The sequence below is a fragment of the Pleurodeles waltl genome, chromosome 5 (genome assembly GCF_031143425.1).
Source record: "Pleurodeles waltl isolate 20211129_DDA chromosome 5, aPleWal1.hap1.20221129, whole genome shotgun sequence".
NCBI classification, from domain to species: Eukaryota; Metazoa; Chordata; class Amphibia; order Caudata; family Salamandridae; genus Pleurodeles; species Pleurodeles waltl.
The window spans coordinates 514,045,539-514,065,204 of NC_090444.1; the positions used below are offsets into that span (position 1 = coordinate 514,045,539).

At 46.1% G+C, this 19,666-nt stretch overlaps 1 protein-coding gene across 6 annotated transcripts in view; it reads left to right on the forward strand.

Annotated features, from left to right (window-relative positions):
* REPS1 (RALBP1 associated Eps domain containing 1) overlaps positions 1-19,666 on the forward strand; it is a 748,137-nt gene that overhangs the window by 313,390 nt on the left and 415,081 nt on the right. For all 6 annotated transcript variants that reach the window (XM_069234311.1, XM_069234314.1, XM_069234310.1 and 3 more), the window contains exon 8: positions 8,517-8,671. In XM_069234311.1, the coding sequence (XP_069090412.1) occupies positions 8,517-8,671 (155 nt within the window). The remainder of the gene's footprint in view (positions 1-8,516; positions 8,672-19,666) is intronic.

Genomic DNA, 19,666 nt, shown 5'->3' on the forward strand with positions numbered 1-19,666 from the left:
CTGAAATAAAAAAAATGTCTTGAAGTTAGTCCTTTGTTGTGGCCCTGTGCAAACTGCAGAGCGGCAGCAGCCTCAATTAGAGCCTGCATGTCCTCCTACGCTTGAGCCTGCAACGGAAGAACCTCCACAGAGCAGCAACACCGGTATCCGTACCTCTTGTGGCGTGCACAGCCTTGTTGTCCCGTGCTTCCGCTCTCCTGGCCAGAAAGGAGACAGGGGATGCCATATTTCTCATCCACCCAAGCCAGGGCATCCAGTAGGTCAGCGAAGAAGAAAGTCTGGTCATCTACAATTACCTTCAGGTGAGTAGGAAACAAAAGCACATATTTTAGCAACAGATGTCAAAGTCTCTTCTTGACAGCCAAAAATTATGCTGTACGGTGTTGAACTACTAAGGTGAATCTGGAAAAATCGAGACCTCAGATGTACCCTCTGTTATGGGACCCCTTGTCTCTAGCCTTCTTTAAAATTATATCTTGATCGCAGTAGTTTAACAGCATTGCAATGATTGGCAGAGGGAGATCACCAGAAATTAACCATCTAGTAGAAATCTGATGTCGACGTCCCACCACATACATAATTAGTAAGCCCCAAGGGCGACTTCAGACTGAGTCACTGGTTTAAATGTTGTTTGGCAATTGGAACTTAAGTGCCTTCCAGCATGCCAATAATTTGGAGGTTACTACTCCTGGATCCGCCCAAAACACTGAGAATGAAGTTCCTATATAGATGAGTCGCTGCTCTATCTTTCGTTCTCTGGCAGTCTTCTTGGAGAAGGTTAATGTCTGTGGAGATTGCATCAGTGTTTACTTCCATCACAGCTCAGGTGTCATGAACTGCCAAAAGGATGGGGTCCAGTTTATTGGAGGGGACTGTAGTGGTTGGCTGGTGTGGGTACTGCTGGGAGACAATGTGTACGGCATTGTTGACAGGTGAAGATCCCTGAGTGGTCTGTGCTACAGTACACAACATTTTGGCAGTGTTAAGATATCCCATTAGGGCCCAACAGATTGCAGAGTAATGGGCCATCCAGATTCCAAGAGCAGCAGAGGTGAAGATGACTGTCGTAGGGATCGTTCACGTAGGGAGACCCGGTAGCCAAGATGTACTGATGGGGTAACAAGTGGTTAGAGAGTCACACCCAGGGGGGAACTCATCCATGGTCTGCAAGTCACCACTCCCAACTCTCAACTGTTTGTACATTTGACTTATTTAAATGTTGTGTGTTAGGAAAAACCTACAATCGTTCATTTTACACTCTTTTTACAGCAGGTCAGACAGTTCACCTTACTTAAACCTGGAACTCTGCAGTCATAGCGAAAAGTAGTTGTAAGAAGACAAACTGGCTTTTGACCTCTGTCTCTGAACACAGAGGAAATGTAACAAGATAAGAATAAGATTTAAAGGTGTCTTTATTGCTCCTTCACTTTCTGACTGAACAGAACACCTGTTCTTTGTCAACTTACCAGAAGGGGCGAGTATGTCCTAAAAATAGCTCGACCTGATAAAATATGACTCACCATAGTTAGTGGGCAAGTAGATTTTTCGAGGCCTGGTTCATAGAGCGCATCAAATTCATACTGGTTTAGCCTTGTAAAAACTCCTGCATGCCCATTCTCAAAGAGAGAACTGCCAGCTGTGCAAGAAGACCACCTGTATAGTACTCCGCTAAACTCCTGGGTTTTTGAGCACTAGAACAATTGGTGGCCATCTCAAGATATAACAACAGTTACAAGCTCCATAGGGAACTGAAGGCCATCCTGTTCGGCCAAAATGTTCCAGACAAGATGCTGGCCTTCATTTACTCATATGCCTCAAACGTCTTCCAGAATTGTTTGGTCAGCATGAATACCCATACCTAATTACTACTATGTTTAATTACCTTTTTGATTATCTCAAATATTTTAACATAAAATAAATGCCATGAGAGTATCACTAACTACAGAAAATGGAGTAGTTCCCCCCCGTTAATTTTAAGAAACCTACAATTCTTGAAACAAAAAGGAGCCACAATCTTGTAATTGGTGGGATTGTACTCAATTGTGAACTTCTACCTGATGAACCATTCCTTTATACTGACACATAATGTTAAAGGCTATGGTTCGGAAACCACAGTTTAGGGGACTTGCAGTGCACATTCTGGGTTCCAGCCCCCTTTAATACACAGTCCTTCTAGGGTGATGGAAATTAAGAGCAGAGAAGTATGTAACATCTCCCTCTTGTTTGCATTAGTAACAAAACTAGTCAAACATCTGAATCCCTAAGCCCTCATATAAAGATATAGTGGCCTTAAGTTAAATACATATTTTCTCTGCTTGCACTGTTGACTACCTCTTATAAGTAGTGTCATCATATGGACTCAGTTGATGTCAGATCCCATGATGCCCTCTGGATTGGTGCGATGCTCAGAGGGCCTGACTTCAGGCAACACTGACTGACTGCTGTGCAAGCACAGGAGCCCAGAGCGGCCAGATTGGGTGGAAAGGGTTGGGGACAGCAATAGCAGGGAAGGATACCTGAAATGTCAATAAGAGGACCATGAGATTATTTCTTCTAGCATTCCTGAGCTTTGTTCTCATCAAACTATCTTATAACGTTTGTGATGGATCCTTGACCCTCCTGCCAGTGAAAGTTTGTGTTTTTTGTGTAATTTGGCTGGATGAAGAAAGAAATATGAATGATGGTAAGATTAGTTAACCTGCACTACAGAATAAAAGCACAAGAATTCTATGTAAGCATAATATTTGATAAAGACTTCTAGCCGCTTATTCCTTAACCTTTGAATTTTCCAGGTGTCAGACTGGATCAGTAAAATTTTCATAAGCAGTACCCCTGCGCACCGGTAGGTGGCATTGATCTACTCCGTGTGAATCATCTGCGTTGTCCACGCTGGAAGTGAAGTCACGGTTCCCATATGATTGCCACCCAGGCACACTGACATCAGTTCTCTTCTTTCTTTGACAGCCAGCACTGATCCGGGGGAAAACTACTGCTCTGTCATTTTTTGACTGGTGTTTTTCAATGTTTTGTCAAATTTTTCAGTATTTTGTCTTGGTGTGTTAGGGATAATGTCATCTAGGAAGACAATAGTCAAGCCCTGCGAAGCCTGTCATCAGCTAATCTTGGTGATGGACCTGCACCTTGTCTGCCTGTGGTGTCTGGAGCACGATCACAACTCAAACTTGTGCTCCGATTGCTGCACCATTCACCTGAAAGCTTTGAGAGAGGGGTGGCCTGACATGCGACTCTGCACAAAACGAGGTTCTGGTTCCAGAGGAAGGTCACAGGTGCGGTTGTAGAGCCCGAAGTCATCATTGTCCCACTCCAAGGGGCAGTCAGGTAAGTTGAGGCACAAGTAGAGCAAGAAGCCGCAGAGGTCTTTGACATCACCTTGTCAGTCAGCTGACAAGATGAGGGAGTGTCAACATTCAAGGCCTCGTGCCTTCGAGCCTGCACCTGGGCCAACTCTGCATCTCCATGACTTTCTTGGAGCCGGAGCAATACCTGCCCAACTGAAGGAGTTTTATGAAGCAATGCGCCTCATTTTTAAGAGGCCCGACCCCTCCAGTCTGCCTTCTGCCTCTGCAAGTTCAGAGGGAGCCCCCATCTGGTTCTGGGCCGGTGGCTTCAGCCTAAGCTCTATTGGACCCCCAGGGATGCATTCTTGGATCTGGACTGACGCTGTACCATCTCAACCTTCCCCTGGGTGCCGGCCCTGACACTCCCGATGCTGCAGGCCCCCCACTGGTGGCACCATCCCCATTGTGATTCTGGTACAGAGCCAGAGGGGTGTTGCAGGACGCCACATCAGGCGCTGGAAGGAACCTTGCTTTCTAGATCGGAGCCCAAGCCTGTTCCCTTGGGCTAGGCTCAGGGAGGAATGGGAGGAGAAGCTGGACCCTGCATAATACCAGCCCTATGGAGAAGACCCAGCTATGGGCTGGCTTGAGGAACTTCGTGAAGCCAGTGGATTAGATACTTCTCCAAATACTGGTCTGCTTTCTCCCTTTACTGTGGCTATGGAGGAGTTTCATATGCAATGGTGGTGCGGAGGGTGGCTGAAGTCCTTGACCTTCAGTTGCCCTTGGTGGCAGTCAAGACTAACATCTTGTCAGAGGTGTTGCAGCCCAGTGTTTCCTCATCAGAACCCCCTACTCCTGTTCAGTGACACCCTTACTGACGTCCTGTTGCAGACTTTGTCCAAACCCAACACATAGGGTGATTGCCTGTGGCCACCGCCTCATCCCAGGAGACCCAGTCTTTTTGGAGAAGACGTTTTCTGCCAGCCTTGCATTGCGGTCTGTGAAAACAGCATGCCTTTTGGTCCATTACTCCCAGATGATGTGGGACAGAGTTGCGCAAGTGCTGCCACAGGTCCCGGAGGAGGCCCAGGCCATGGTCTCGCAGGCTGTTGCTGATGGGAGAGATGCACCAAAGTTCACAATACGATGTGGACGCCACACAACTGGCCTGCTGGTTAGAACGGTTTCATTGACGGTGGCCCTAAGGCGCCATGCCTGGTTGAGGTCTTCTGGCTTTTCAGGGGATGTTAAAGCGTCCCTTATGGACATACCCCTCAATGCACGCATCTCTACGGAGGCACTCTTTAAGGACTCTCGTGCCAAGTCTTCTGCTTTCCCCCCCCCCCCCCAATCATCCCCAGTCTGCCTGCCTTTCACTCCTTTCGTGGCTACAGAAGGGGCTTCAGCCATGCCAGTTCCCTTCTCGTACAATGCTATCGCCAGGAAAACCCAGAAGTTCCTTCTACAGTGAAATAACTAAAGGGCTATGCTGAAAACAAGACTGTCCACATGGGATTCGACCAAGCAGCTGAAAGACGCCAGTGTGTACCAAAGCTGCTACTATTAATAGAATTTGAGTCTGTAGCTCAAGCCGGCCGTAGCGGCACCAGCCTGAGGTGAGCGGTGAGCAACAGGCTTCAAATGTAAATAATTATATTTAAATATTCTAAATAATAACACATCTGAGTTTCTCACAAGGTGGCATACACCAGAGACCGACAGTCAGATTAAATCAGTGTTGATCATCATGATCCTGTGCTGCAGCCTCTGTGAAGGCTGTGTTACCTGATGGATGAATGGTTGCAGACGAGGATGGCATTGTGGCACTAATTAAACTTGCAGGGCAGTGGGCTGGTGTCAGGCAGTGGTGCAGGAACTCAGCAGCTGCAAACTAAAGGAACATAACTGCTGCTCGCGCAGCAGTTGGATACAAGACTGTGTGATTATTGTTACTCATGTAACGCCATGTCATGTGAATGCTGCCGTGACCGGCCTGGGAGTCTCAGCAGCAGCTGTATGAACTATGCAGCCAGCGCAGCTGAGCCCATGCTGGTGCAACCCACTCCTGGCATATACTCAAGATTTTAAAGGTGTACCATGGTAGCACTGCACAGCTGTACTAGTGCAGTCACACACTGTGCCTTATGAGGAGCGCTGTCTGCTTGCTCATTGAGTGCGATTCTCCAAAAGGTCTCGTTTTTTTTTTCTACCTCAGCGTCCAATAGTCAGCGTCAGCACTATAATGCGTGACTTTGTATTTAAGTGCGGTGATGCGGGCCACCACACTGAAATGCATTAGTCTAACCCCTTATCCGTGGTATTTGGCAGGGCTGCTCTCACTCGGAGACGCTTTTCACCTTGAGTGGAGCTCAGGCCTCCTGTACGCCTTTCTGCCAAACCACCACTCCTGCCCAGAGTTCTCAAGAAGATCAGGAATGAAGGGGCACAAGTCATTCTTGTGGCTCCAGACTGGGTACGGTGAGTCTGGTACCCCCAAGCTGCTGAGCATGACCATCGATCTTCCGATCAGGCTGCCCCTTCAGGAGAATCTTCTGTCGCAGCAGTAGGGAAGGGCTCTTTACCCGAACCTGTCCCTTCTCCGTCTTCTTGCTTGGAGATTGAATGGCGGCAGTTGGCAGTGAAGTCTGTCATGTTATTCTGGCAGCCAGGTGTCCCTCCTCTAAGACGACAGCCTGCCATTGGAAGAAAGTTGTGGCTCTTCTCCCCTCTTTCTGAGGTTTTGCTGTTTATTCTTTCTCTCGCCCGGAAGTTCTCTGCTCTGGGCACTCTTTAAGGCTATCTGTCTGCTCTTTCTGCATTTTTGCTGCTGCCTGACAAACACTCCTTGTTCAAGTCCTGTATTGTGCGTAGGTTCCTAAAAGATCTTGCTCATTTTTTCCCTTCTTCACCATTTATGCCTCAGTGGGATCTCAATCAGAACTCAGCATTCTGGAGCCTCTCCACAATTGTCCCCTGAGGCTTCTGACGTTGAAAACAAACTTCCTTTTGGCAATTACATCTGCCTGCAGAGTATGTGAGCCTTATCATCTAAGCCGCCTTACCTCTATGTCTACCCTGACAACATGGTGCTTCGCACAGGGGCCTCCTTTCTACCGAAAGTTGTCACCCCATTTCATGTTGGCCAATCAGTCACACTGCCTACAATTTTTGCTCCTCCGCATCCCTCAAAAGAAGAGTGACTCCACTGTCTGGCCCCCAAAAAAGCGTTGTCATTCCACCTCGATCGAACTAGAGTTCAGGGTGAATGATCAACTCTTTGTCGGGGTATGTTGGTGTGAAGAAAAGTCGAGCGGTGCAGTAGTGGACCAGCTCTAGGTGGATTGTGCTCTGCATTAAAATCTGTTAAGTATTGGCCAAGAAGCAACCTTCTAAAGACTTGCAAGCTTATTCCTCTAGAGCTATAGTTGGAGCCACTGCGTTAGCATGCGGAGTTTCGGTCAGTAGCAATGTCGGCATTTCTGCACACGTTTACCAAACACTACTGCCTGTACAGTCTGGTTTGTAGGGATGGACATCTTGCCTGTTCAGTCCTACGGGACCTTTTCGTCTGAAATTTGTCTTGCAGGCACTCCAAGTAACTGACGTCAACGTGCCTGGATGACACCTGTATGGGAACTGTGAAGTCACTTTCAGCGCAGACGCCGCTGTCGGCACACACTGAGCCGATCAATGCCACCAACTAGCACGCAGGGTTATTGCCCACGAAAATCTTCCGGATCCAGTCTGATGCCTGAGAAATGCAAAGGTAAGAAATCTGCGGCTAGATAAAGTATCTACCAGATAAGGAGCTAGAGAAGGTAAGTGACTTGTTCAATAGTGACATACCAAAGAGAACAGGGGTTGAAAGCTGTGCCCTCTTACGTCATTCATAGTGGTTGATTTCACCTTGCGTGTAATGATTTTTGCAATTCTCAAAGAGAAACAAATCCTTCTGTTCTGTGACCAGTGATGAGGTGTTAGTAAATAATCTATATCCTTAAGTTCTCGGACTGATTGATGCAGTTGTAATTAATATTGTTGTTCAACCGCTAGGTCTTATCAGATCAGTAGGATAGCGTTTAATGTGGTCTCCTTGCCAAATGTGTTTCAAACCATAAATGTGCTCAGTTCACTGTTTTGGTCACTATAATGCTGCACAAAATACACAGCAGGTCATTTTACAGAATGCAGCACAAAACGAAATTGCAGATCTGTTTGCAAGATTTAGCACGGGCGAACCAGCGATTCAGTTTTCAGTACGGTTTTGTTCAAATGTTTTGACACACATGCTGGGGTATTTGCGCACCTCTGTGCCGGATCGTTTTTAAAAAAAGAATTAAATTGTTATGTTGTTAAAGAGCATTTTACCTCTCTTTGCAATTATATAAACTATATAATTCAGGGACATTTACTGGGGCAAACTCTTCATTGGTATCCCTTTGCAGACTGAAAAATGTAGTATTATTTTCATTTTTGTAACGAAGTTGTTTAATATTTTGTTGAAGTTCTCAAGTGAACAAACATAAATCCCAGAACGCTAACCATGTAAAGGTTTCACATCAAACTGAAGACAAGATGAAAAACAATGAAATAGCATTTTAAAATACGTGATCTTCCAATTGTAGTACCTTTAATGACTGTAGATCGTGGAGACCGTATACAGAAACCTACTCCGGTGACGGGTCGCAAGTGGAAAAGTAAACGTTTCAACTTTTTAATGAAGATTAAGATGGCGGGAGGCTATTCCTGATAGTATTTGGCCAGAGTTCCATGCTTTAGAGGTATCCCTAAGTACTGTTGTTTTAATGTCGTTTTCTTAATCAAGATTAGGTTTTCAAGAAGGAGGAAATCGATGTTGTTGACGAGGTCCATTTCTTTACCAAATGTTCATTTAATTTGGAATTTTCACAAGTTGCTATCTAATACCCGCAGTGGCACTGCTGCTGAATTTATAGCATATGTGTGCCAAAAATAAGGTACGGCTAGCCCAACATCAAAAACATTTCCTTATTTAAAAAAAAAAAAAAAAGCAAATAATTGTTGGGTTTGTCAGTTCTTTTATTGACAGTATATTGTCAGCAATGTGCTACGTCCGGTGGACATTCAGTTTTTAACTTTGATAGCAAGTTGTTTCCATATTTTTGTTTATGTATTTTTAAATAACTTTCCCATATTGACCATCTTAGAGTGTGTTTTTTTTTTTTTTTTTTTTAGGGAGCTTTCTGATTTTGATAAGGATGGTGCATTAACGCTGGATGAGTTTTGTGCAGCCTTTCACCTAGTAGTTGCTAGAAAAAATGGCTATGATTTACCCGAAAAATTGCCTGAAAGTTTAATGCCCAAACTTATAGACTTGGATGATGCTGCAGGTAAGATGCATCAGTAAATTCTTTCATTCTCCTGTGTACACAGAAGAAATTTAGTGTTTCTTTCTAAAAATGTTGTATGCACTTTTGCATATTCAAATGTAAAACCTATACCGACTTTGGTACCTTTGCTGAAGGTTCGGATCCATGTTTATATCAGTTAATGCATGGGCACAGGTGCTTGGAATTGCTTATGCATTATTTTCTTGCCATTGCATATCCTCTGACTTGTCTGATGATGAGTTTGTCTTCGTCTGCACTGCCTGAATCTAATCAATCCTCTAATGTACAGTACATTTTCAGTTAAACTTTGATTTTTTTCCTTTAATGTGTAAATACATTAGTGAAATAATATAGCAATGAATAATCACCCATTTCCTGGATTTTAAAAAGTAACTGACAATTGTAAAAACCTTATTCCCTTCTGTAACTCACCTTTCAAGCAGACTAATGTTTCATTCCAGCGAAAATTCAAATTTATTAAGGTTAGCACTTGTCACTTGTATCTAACAATAATGATTGGATGTAGCACAGACCATTTTGGATTGGAGAAAGCTAAAAATAGCGAGGCAAATTATTAAATTACCACATTTAGTATTTTGCTAGTAAAGGTATGTTCGATGGCATCTGTCGCTGTAGATACACATGTTGTGCATAGCCCGCCATCTGGTGTTGGGTCGGAGTGTTTCAAGTTGTTTTTCTTCGAAGAAGTCTTTCGAGTCACGGGACCGAGGGACTCCTCCTCTTTGTCTCCATTGCGCATGGGCGTCGACTCCATCTTCGATTGTTTTCTTTCCGCCATCGGGTTCGGACGTGTTCCTTTCGCTCCGGGTTTCGGAACGGAAAGTTAGCTCAAAATCGGAAAATTACGTCGGTATTGTTGCGTTCGGGATCGGGTTAGATAGCATCGACATCGCATCGATACGATAACATCTCCGTTGCCCTTCGGGGTAGTTTTCGATCCCCCGTTGGGGCCTGGTCGGCCCGACCGCGTGTGACATCGACGCTGATGGAACGGACCCCGTTCCGTTTCTGTCCTAAATGCCACAACAAATACCCATATACAGACCAACATTCGGTCTGTAACCTGTGCCTGTCGCCCGAGCACAGGGAAGAAACTTGTGAGGCCTGTCGTGCGTTCCGGTCCCGAAAAACGCTCCGTGACCGCCAAGCCAGAAGACTGCAAATGGCGTCCACGCGGACAGGACACCGAGATTTCGAGGAACAAGAAGAAGTAGAAGCCTTCTCGATCCATGAATCGGACTCGGACGAATTCGACGACCATGAAACAGTGAGTAAGACGTCGAAGATAGCACATAAGAAAACTAACAAGGCCCAGGGGACGCCACTGCCGTCAGGCCATAGCTCAACCCATAAACTCGGTGACCGACCATCGGCACCGAAGAAGGCAGAAATAGTGCCGAGATCGTCCGACTCTGGTCGAGACACAGGCACCCAGCCATCTCGGGACCGAGATAGTGCTGCCGGCAAAGATCGACGCCGAGATAGCGGAGCCGAAGCTGCTCGACGCAGAGACAGCGGCACCGAGGAGGATCGACGCCGAGAGGGGCCGACTCCGAAAAAGAGGAAAGTCGCCTCGGAGCCGAAAAAGAGCGTGGACATGGTTTCGGTGCCAAAACGACCCGCAACCGAGCCAACTACCGGTTCCTATTCAGAGGAACAATCACTGTCCTCTCAGATGCGAAAGCATAGATTCGAAGAGGAATTACAATCCACTGAGGTGGACCACACTCAAAAAAGGATTTTTATACAGAGTGGAACAGGGAAAATAAGCACCCTTCCCCCTATTAGGAGGAAGAGGAGACTGGAGTTCCAACAAGAATAAACACCACAAACAAAACTGGTGAAGAAGGTAACTCCGCCACCCTCTCCTCCACCTGTGGCTCCCATTTCACCAGCACAGACTCCTTCACATTCACCGGCTCACACCACCTTAAGCCAAGGTGACCAGGACCAAGATGCTTGGGACTTATACGACGCCCCAGTGTCGGACAACAGTCCTGAGGCGTATCCTACAAAGCCCTCACCACCAGAAGACAGCACAGCATATTCACAAGTGGTGGCTAGAGCAGCAGAGTTCCACAACGTGTCTCTACACTCGGAGCCTGTCGAAGATGACTTCCTCTTCAACACCCTCTCTTCCACACAGCACCTACCAAAGCCTGCCTATGCTCCCAGGAATGCTAAGGCACGCAAAGGACATATTCAAAGAGCTTGTCAAAAGTAGGGCAATAACACCGAGGGTGGAAAAAAAATATAAAGCGCCTCCCACAGACCCAGCATTCATCACCTCACAACTACCACCAGATTCGGTTGTGGTAGGGGCGGCTCGCAAGAGAGCAAACTCCCACACATCGGGCGATGCACCACCCCCAGATAAGGAGGGCCGAAAGTTCGATGCAGCCGGTAAAAGGGTCGCAGTACAGGCTGCAAACCAGTGGCGCATCGCAAACTCTCAAGCGCTCCTAGCGCGATATGACAGAGCCCACTGGGATGAGATGCAACACCTCATTGAGCATCTTCCCACAGAACTACAAAAGAGGGCGAAACAAGTGGTTGAGGAGGGCCAAAACATCTCCAATAACCAGATACGCTCCTCTATGGACGCAGCGGACACAGCAGCAAGAACGGTTAACACGGCAGTAACCATCCGAAGGCACGCGTGGCTACGAACATCTGGTTTTAAACCAGAGATACAGCAGGCAGTGCTCAATATGCCATTCAATGAGCAACAATTGTTCGGACCTGAAGTGGACACGGCAATTGAGAAGCTAAAAAAGGACACTGACACTGCAAAAGCCATGGGCGCGCTCTACTCTCCGCAGAGCAGAGGCACTTTCAACACCTTCCGCAAGACAACCTTTAGAGGGGGGTTTCGGGGTCAATCCACACAACCCAGTACCTCACAGTCAACACCGTCCACCTACCAGGGACAGTACCAAAGGGGAGGCTTTCGGGGCCAATACAGAGGGGGACAATTCCCTAGAAGCAGGAAAAAATTTCAAGGCCCCAAAACACCTACAAACAAACAGTGACTCACACGTCACTCATCCCCTCCACACAACACCAGTGGGGGGAAGAATACGTCCGTATTACCAAGAGTGGGAGAACATAACAACAGACACTTGGGTCTTAGCAATTATCCAACATGGTTATTGCATAGAATTTCTACAAATCCCTCCAAACATACCACCAAAGGCACAAAATATATCAAAACAACATTCGGACCTTCTAGAAATAGAAGTTCAAGCATTACTGCAAAAGAACGCAATAGAACTGGTACCAGATACACAAACAAATACAGGGGTTTACTCACTGTACTTTCTAATACCAAAGAAGGACAAAACACTGAGACCAATCCTAGACCTCAGAACACTAAACACATACATCAAATCAGAACACTTTCACATGGTCACGCTACAGGAAGTGTTACCATTGCTAAAGCAACAAGATTACATGACAACCTTAGATCTCAAAGACGTGTATTTCCACATACCAATACATCCGTCGCACAGGAAATACCTAAGGTTCGTATTCAAAGGAATACATTACCAATTCAAGGTATTGCCCTTCGGTTTAACAACTGCACCACGAGTCTTCACAAAGTGCCTAGCAGTAGTGGCTGCACACATCAGAAGGCAGCAAATACACGTATTCCCGTATCTAGACGACTGGCTAATCAAGACCGACTCACTGACAAGGTGCTCACACCACACAGATCAGGTCATACAAACCCTCTACAAACTCGGTTTCACCATCAACTATGCGAAATCACACATTCTGCCGTGCAAGGTACAACAATACCTAGGAGCGACAATAGATACAACAAAGGGAATAGCCACTCCAAGTCCACAAAGGGTTCAAAATTTCCAAAAGATTATACAACGCATGTATCCAACACAAAGAATACAGGCGAAGATGATATTACAACTCCTAGGCATGATGTCCTCATGCATAGCCATTGTCCCACACGCAAAGTTGCACATGCGGCCCTTACAACAGTGCCTAGCATCACAATGGTCACAAGCACAGGGTCAGCTTCTAGATCTGGTGTTGATAGACCGCCTAACATACCTCTCGCTTCTATGGTGGAACAATATAAATTTAAACCAAGGGCGGCCTTTCCAAGACCCAGTGCCACAATACGTGATAACAACAGATGCTTCCATGACAGGGTGGGGAGCACACCTCAATCAACACAGCATACAAGGACAATGGGACGTACATCAAAGAAAGCTGCATATAAATCACCTCGAACTACTGGCAGTTTTCCAAGCATTAAAAGCTTTTCAACCAATCATAACTCACAAATACATTCTTGTCAAAACAGACAACATGACAACAATGTATTATCTAAACAAACAGGGGGGGGACACACTCGACACAGCTGTGCCTTCTGGCACAAAAAATATGGCAATGGGCAATTCACAACCACATTCGCCTAATAGCACAGTTTATTCCAGGGATCCAGAATCAACTTGCAGACAATCTCTCTCGAGATCACCAACAGGTCCACGAGTGGGAAATTCACCCCCAAATTCTAAACACTTACTTCAAACGTTGGGGAACACCTCAAATAGACTTATTTGCAAGAAAAGAGAACGCAAAATGCCAAAACTTCGCGTCCAGATACCCACACAGGCAGTCTCAAGGCAATGCCCTATGGATGAACTGGTCAGGGATATTTGCGTACGCTTTTCCCCCTCTCCCTCTCCTTCCATATCTAGTAAACAAATTGAGTCAAAACAAACTCAAACTCATACTGATAGCACCAACGTGGGCAAGGCAACCATGGTACACAACACTGCTAGACCTATCCGTAGTACCCCACGTCAAGTTGCCCAACAGGCCAGATCTGTTAACACAACACAAACAACAGATCAGGCATCCAAACCCAGCATCGCTGAATCTAGCAATCTGGCTCCTGAAATCTTAGAATTCGGACACTTAAACCTCACACAAGAATGTATGGAAGTCATAAAGCAAGCCAGAAGACCATCCACTAGACACTGCTATGCAAGCAAATGCAAAGTCCATATGGAAAACCTGGCTTGGATGCAGTGATTGTTATAGAAATATGACTCCTCACCCCAAAGAAGAGCCTCAATGTATATTAAAGCTGTACCTAGCACCATTCAGCAGTCTGGTGAGGTATCAAGACACCCTTTCCCTCTTTCCTATCTCCAAAACTATCTCCTAGGGCCCTCCAGCCTCCTTGCAGAGGTCTCCCTCACAGGCCTGCTAAAACAGTATTAGTATTTGAGAAAGTAGTGAGTCGCAGGACCATTTGCCCTGGAACCTAACTACTTGTTGTAATTCCTACTCTATCATGTTGGTGTATAGGAAATAAGCAGAGACCTCTATCAAGCACACCTTCACCTGCTCTGAACACCATGTTTCACTGTTAAGTGTAGCACTGCTATTCATCTGGGCATGGAGGTCACAACCCACTGTGTGGTTGAGTCGGTCACACCTTCTGGCAATGGTGTTCCAGGCCAATTGCACTGGGAGGTTGAGCTAGCCTCCCTTCCAGCATGCCGTTAAAGGAGCCAAGTCTGCCTTCTCCAGTGACAAGCCCCAAGCTGCCGAGACAAGCTCCTCCTTTGAGTTGTCCCTTTAACAATCCCTGCCTGGGTAAGTTAGGGCTATCTTCTGTCTCCTCTTCCAACTTTGTGGTTCTGTTTAATGCTGTGTAGGTGGCGTTGAGAGGGAGAGTGCAGTCAAGTTAGTCAAATGCAAAGGTTAGCATAAATAGTAGCGTAGAAAGGGAATCATTTCTTAAGGTTCAGACACTTCATCAGTCTCTTTGAAAGCACAAGAAGACTAGGTAATGCAGCAAGGCACCATCCCCCTGTACTGCTATACTTTCCAAACCCCCAACCAATGTAGTCCTGTTGGGAAGTTGCACAGCACCATGGAGTAAATGACACCACCACATACACAACTTCCAGGAGGCGCCAAGGTTGACACAGGTATTTCGAGCACAGTCATAGTGCTTCCTGTAGTCCTTCTTGATACTGAAACACCATATGCTCATGTCTCACTCCCCCTATATAGTGTTCCTTTGCTGTCCCTCTTCCTCATCCCCCACCCACAGGATTGTTGACTCTGTAGTCCACATATGAGATTCAGAAGACCATTTTGACCAGGAACAGGTGCGCCAGGCATTGACAAATTCCTGCAAGCTTCCCTTGGATAAGGTTTTACCTCAGTGTGCTTGTCAGTACCCTTTCTGGATTCTCTGACTGCTATGTTGAAGGCAGGGAAACCGCCTCATGGCCTACCAACCTCATGTCGAGGCAGCTCCTTCACACCCGAGTACACCCCTGTCATCTCACAAGGCCTAAAGGACTAGTCAAAGGCACAAGTCCCACAGATCTAGCAGGCACTGCTTGTCTTGATCCAGCTATCCAGTCCAACTTTGGTTCATTCAGCTCCATTGGCATTTGGGATGAACGATATTACCAGAGGCAACCATAGCTTAGGAAGTGCTGACCTTTGAGACCCATTTGCCAGAGAATGAGGTAATGTTTCACCTTGAGGGCTACCGTGGCTGTAGAATTTCTAGACCTCCAACACACCGAAGAGATGTGAATGAAGCTTTGAACTTGCTTTCCAGTCATTGGACCACATGTACTGAACGGAACCCCAAATCAGTCCATTTTTTGTTTCTGTGAATCCATCAGCTCAGTCTCTTGTTGGGATGGTAGCTTCCCTGAAGGGTTAAGTAAGAGGGCAGTGCCTTGCCATTGTTGTACAGTAACAAATAGCAGAGAACTGGGAAAAGGGCAGGAACATCCAAGAGAGAGAAAATGCACGATTCTTTAATGATGTCCGGTTGTATTGGGGTACGGATGAATTACACAATGACTAAAAATAAATTTATGCTATCAAAGGAGATGTTACATAAATAAAAATGGCTGTTTTTTTTTTTATACACTAATTTATACTAATAAAATAATGCCATTGTTTGGAAAAAAGCGGGCGAGTGTCTGGGTGCATATAAGAAAATGATGTTTCAGTCATAGGGCATCAGTGAAGAAATAAGTGAAGCAGTTAACTTATTTGGTCTCTGCCTGTGCCCAGAAGGACTATTAGTTCTCACTCATCCTGCACAAAGTGGAGACTGAACAATAACTGATCAATGACTTCATCAGCACAGCAACCACAATCATAAAAAAGATCCAGCAACTATCTCAGCCATTGTCTTAAGTCCTCGCATATGAAGCCATATATCTAAGAAAAGGTTATTGACTTGATCTTTATAGGAAGAACATTTGCAAACCCTGACAAAATGAATTTATCTCACAGTACAGATGGGTAAAGTCATAGCGAAATCATTAAGTGTCATCTATGTGGTGGTAACAATACCTCCTCATTTACCGCTGGTAAAGATCTTCCAGTTTTTTAAGGCTCTCGAGTCCTTTTTCCATAAGACCTCGATGGATGATCCTTTTTGTTGCGAATCAAGTAGTTGGAGAGCATGTATTTCAAAGTGAAGTTGTTCAATCATCTTTGTAGGTTCTTGATAATGTGAGTCAGATCATAGTGTTCATCTATCACTTAGTTTAGTCATTTAATTCCTTATCACAATTACCTGTCATCACCTGTGCTGACGACACTCAATTGCTATTTAGCTTGGTTGATCGTCCTTCTAATGTCTGCTGAGTGTCAATGAACGGATGGGCAGTCAGTGGTTTGAGCGCCACTGTAAACAAAGGTAGCTGGCAGCAGTTCGAACCTTTGGACTTCTTCCTTCTAATCTACTCAATCTAGTCATTGCCTTGATTTGCCATTTATTGTGAACTCTTCTCTTCAAATGTCTTTCCTAGATTGTGCTCTCCTTTCTTCCTGCAGTTTTGAAATAAGGAACATCAGCAAGATTCTTCCCCTACTTAGGGAAGAGGGGCTTTCTCTGCTGTCTCAGCCTTTAGGTGCTCCTGATTGGTTTCTTCTGATAGAGCTTTCTGTCTGCAGATTTCTCACCTTTTGGATAGGCGTCACACTGGACCTGTAAGATTTTCAGCGATACCTCTGCAGGCTAGTAAGCAGTGCCGTGCTGCTCCAGTTTTACACTGTTCCGCTCCAGAAAATACATGCTGAACCTATAAAAGACTCACTCCTACTTGTTGATGTCCTTTCCTTTCTTTATGTGCCAAGTGACACAGATCTGGAGCTATCTCTCAAGAGACCCTTACCTCAATAAACATTTATTTACGGTATGCAGTGGACATGTCACCTCCCAAGACAACACGTTTTAAGCCCAGTAAGGACTGTCGCCAACAAATATCTGTGACGGATCCTCACCAAGTTTGTAAGTGGTTCCTCGGGTTAAGTCACGACTTTAAGGCTTGTAGTGGCTATTTGTTGATGAACCTGAAGACACCATACAAGACACCAAGCTGAAACTCTATCACCAAGCACAAGAAGGCTTCAAGACTGTTCTGGTCCATTTTGAACGTTCGGTCCCATTTGAGATCCAAGGTACTGGAGTTGTTTTAGGGGGTCAGTCTTCCGAACCCAATCTTCAGGTAAGTCAAAGAAAAAAACACAAGAAATCTAAGTGGGACTCTTCCCTTTCCCTCCACTCTCACTCCCCTCAGTAGGTGAAAGGGCAGCACATTTTTGATCTCGCTCTTGAACTTGTTTGACTTTGGATCCGATCCCAGCTTATTCTGGCACAGCCTAAGTTTCTGTGGTTGCCTGCCACTCCTAAGCAGATCGAAGAGCCCCCCGTGGCCATGGTCTGACTATCTGGATCCCTGCTGGCTTTTTCTGGCATGCCTGCGGGCCCCATGATACCAAGAGGTTCTCCACCTGGATAACTGCTGTGGGTTCACTCTCTGCAGTAGCTAGACCCTCCGAGCCCTTAATAGGCTGTCTCTGGCCCCAATCGACTCCACCTTTAACGCCAAGTCCATGCTGATGTCTGGTACATTAGGGCCTCGTCCACTCATGACAACGTAGGACAAAGCCATAATAGCTCTTTGCAATGTCAAATCAGCACTGGTCTGACTCAGATCAACCTAATGCCCAGCCTCCGTTCAAGCGCCATTTCCTGCACTTGATTTGCCTGCGCAATGGCAAACGCACACTGCATTCCCTGTTCGGCACAGATTCAGATAATGATTATGATGCAGGTGATGAGATTGGTCAACCTTATCATGAGGAGAATTGGTATTCTGACCAGTAGGAGGGTAATAGCCTTGGTACCTACCCCGAGCCTGGTCTCCTCTTACACCTGGCCCTGCAACTGAGGAGAGGGCTTTCTATGCTATGGTTATGCTTTGGGACAACAAATTCCTTGACCTCCAGCTCCCCACCTTGGAGATCTAGCCCATTGTGATCACAGAGGTTTTTAAGCCAGGACATACATCTGCTGAGTCTCTTACCAATTTACAAGGCCTTTACGTATACCTTGTTGGGGGCATGGACCAAACCGTGCTCTGGCCACACGGTCAACCACCAAATTGCACAATGCGACTGCCCTGCCTTGGGTAATTCTGCATTTCTGTCTTAGTACCCCCCACCTGTAAGCTTGGTTCTGCAAGCAAAACTAACTATTGCACATTTCCAACTGCTCCCACCCTAAATGAGTCGAAAAGGGTAGAAATGTCTGGAAAGAGAATCCACCAGTATGGTGCTTTAGTCAGTGAATGTCAGCTGCCTGCTGCAGTTCTATTCTTACACCCTTTGGGACTCTGTGGACTCAAGTCCTCCTAGAGGTCCCTGACTATCTCAGAGTGGTCCTTGCCCAGATAATACAGTACATTTTTAACGTGGCTAAGTTCACAATATGTTGTCTCTTGGATAACACCAATTCCATCAAGCGGGCCATTGACACCAGTGTCGCCATTTGCTGCCACACTTGGTTTCTCAGGCGATGTTCAGTTATCCTTCATGGACATGACGGGACTCACCTTTTTGAGAACAAGATAGACTCTGCCCTTGAACCATGGCATACTTCCTAGGCTAATCTGCCTCTCCTCGCCAGCTGCATCAGCCCTATTGCTCCTTTGGCGTCAGCAGACGTACCTCATACAGACAGCCACAAGGCACCCAGCAGTTCGCCGGTTGAGGCAGTTGCGCCTAACACCCCTGCAGCCAAGATCAGTGGCTGCCCATTCCACAGCCCCCTGCAGCCCAACCTGCCAAACTCCTTTAGAAACCCTTAGTAGAGTACAGCCATGCAGTTAGGGGCACAATCTGAAGAATTTCGCCAGGTTAGCAGGTCATAACGTCAGACAGGTGGGTCCTGCAAATTTGTTTTAAGGGCTTTGACCTTCCCTGCCTTTGTGCACCACTGCACCATCCACCACCTCCACAATGACTGACCGAGAATCATCTTAATCTTTTGCACCAGGAATTGTCAGCCCTCTTGGCCTGAGTGGCTATTGTGAGGGTGTTTGGGCCAGCAGCAGGACATCATTGTTATTCCTGCAACTTTGTGTGGACAAAGAAAGACTGAGACCTTTGCCCTATTTCAGATCTGTGCCCTCTCAGTGCCTTCCTGTAGAAGGAAAAATTCAACATGTCACATTTGGCCAGTTCTTGGATGCCTTCGACCCTGGAGACTGGATGTTGGTTTTAGTATACCTGTGCTGCAGACCCATCAGTGCTGTGTGCAGTTTGCGGTGGGACAGGAGTAATTTTAGTTTGCTATGCTTACCTTTGGTCTCACCAGTGCCCCTTGGGTATTCCCAAAAGTGAGGACGTGGTGGCCGCGCTTCTTCAGAGGTCTGGAGTTCCAGTCATTCCCCATCTCAGTGACTGGCTTTTGAAGGCGTCATCACCCCAGGTAGTCTTCAACTAACTCCAGGCTAAGAGTAGCCGCTTGTCATTTTTGGGGTTCACTATCACACCTAACTCCTAAGATGCCACCATCATTGAAGCCATTTTTACATGTTTTTTTTTTTTTCCATTCCTGCGGGGGTGAGATCCAGAGGCATTCTCAGGCTATGCTCTTCAACTTTGACC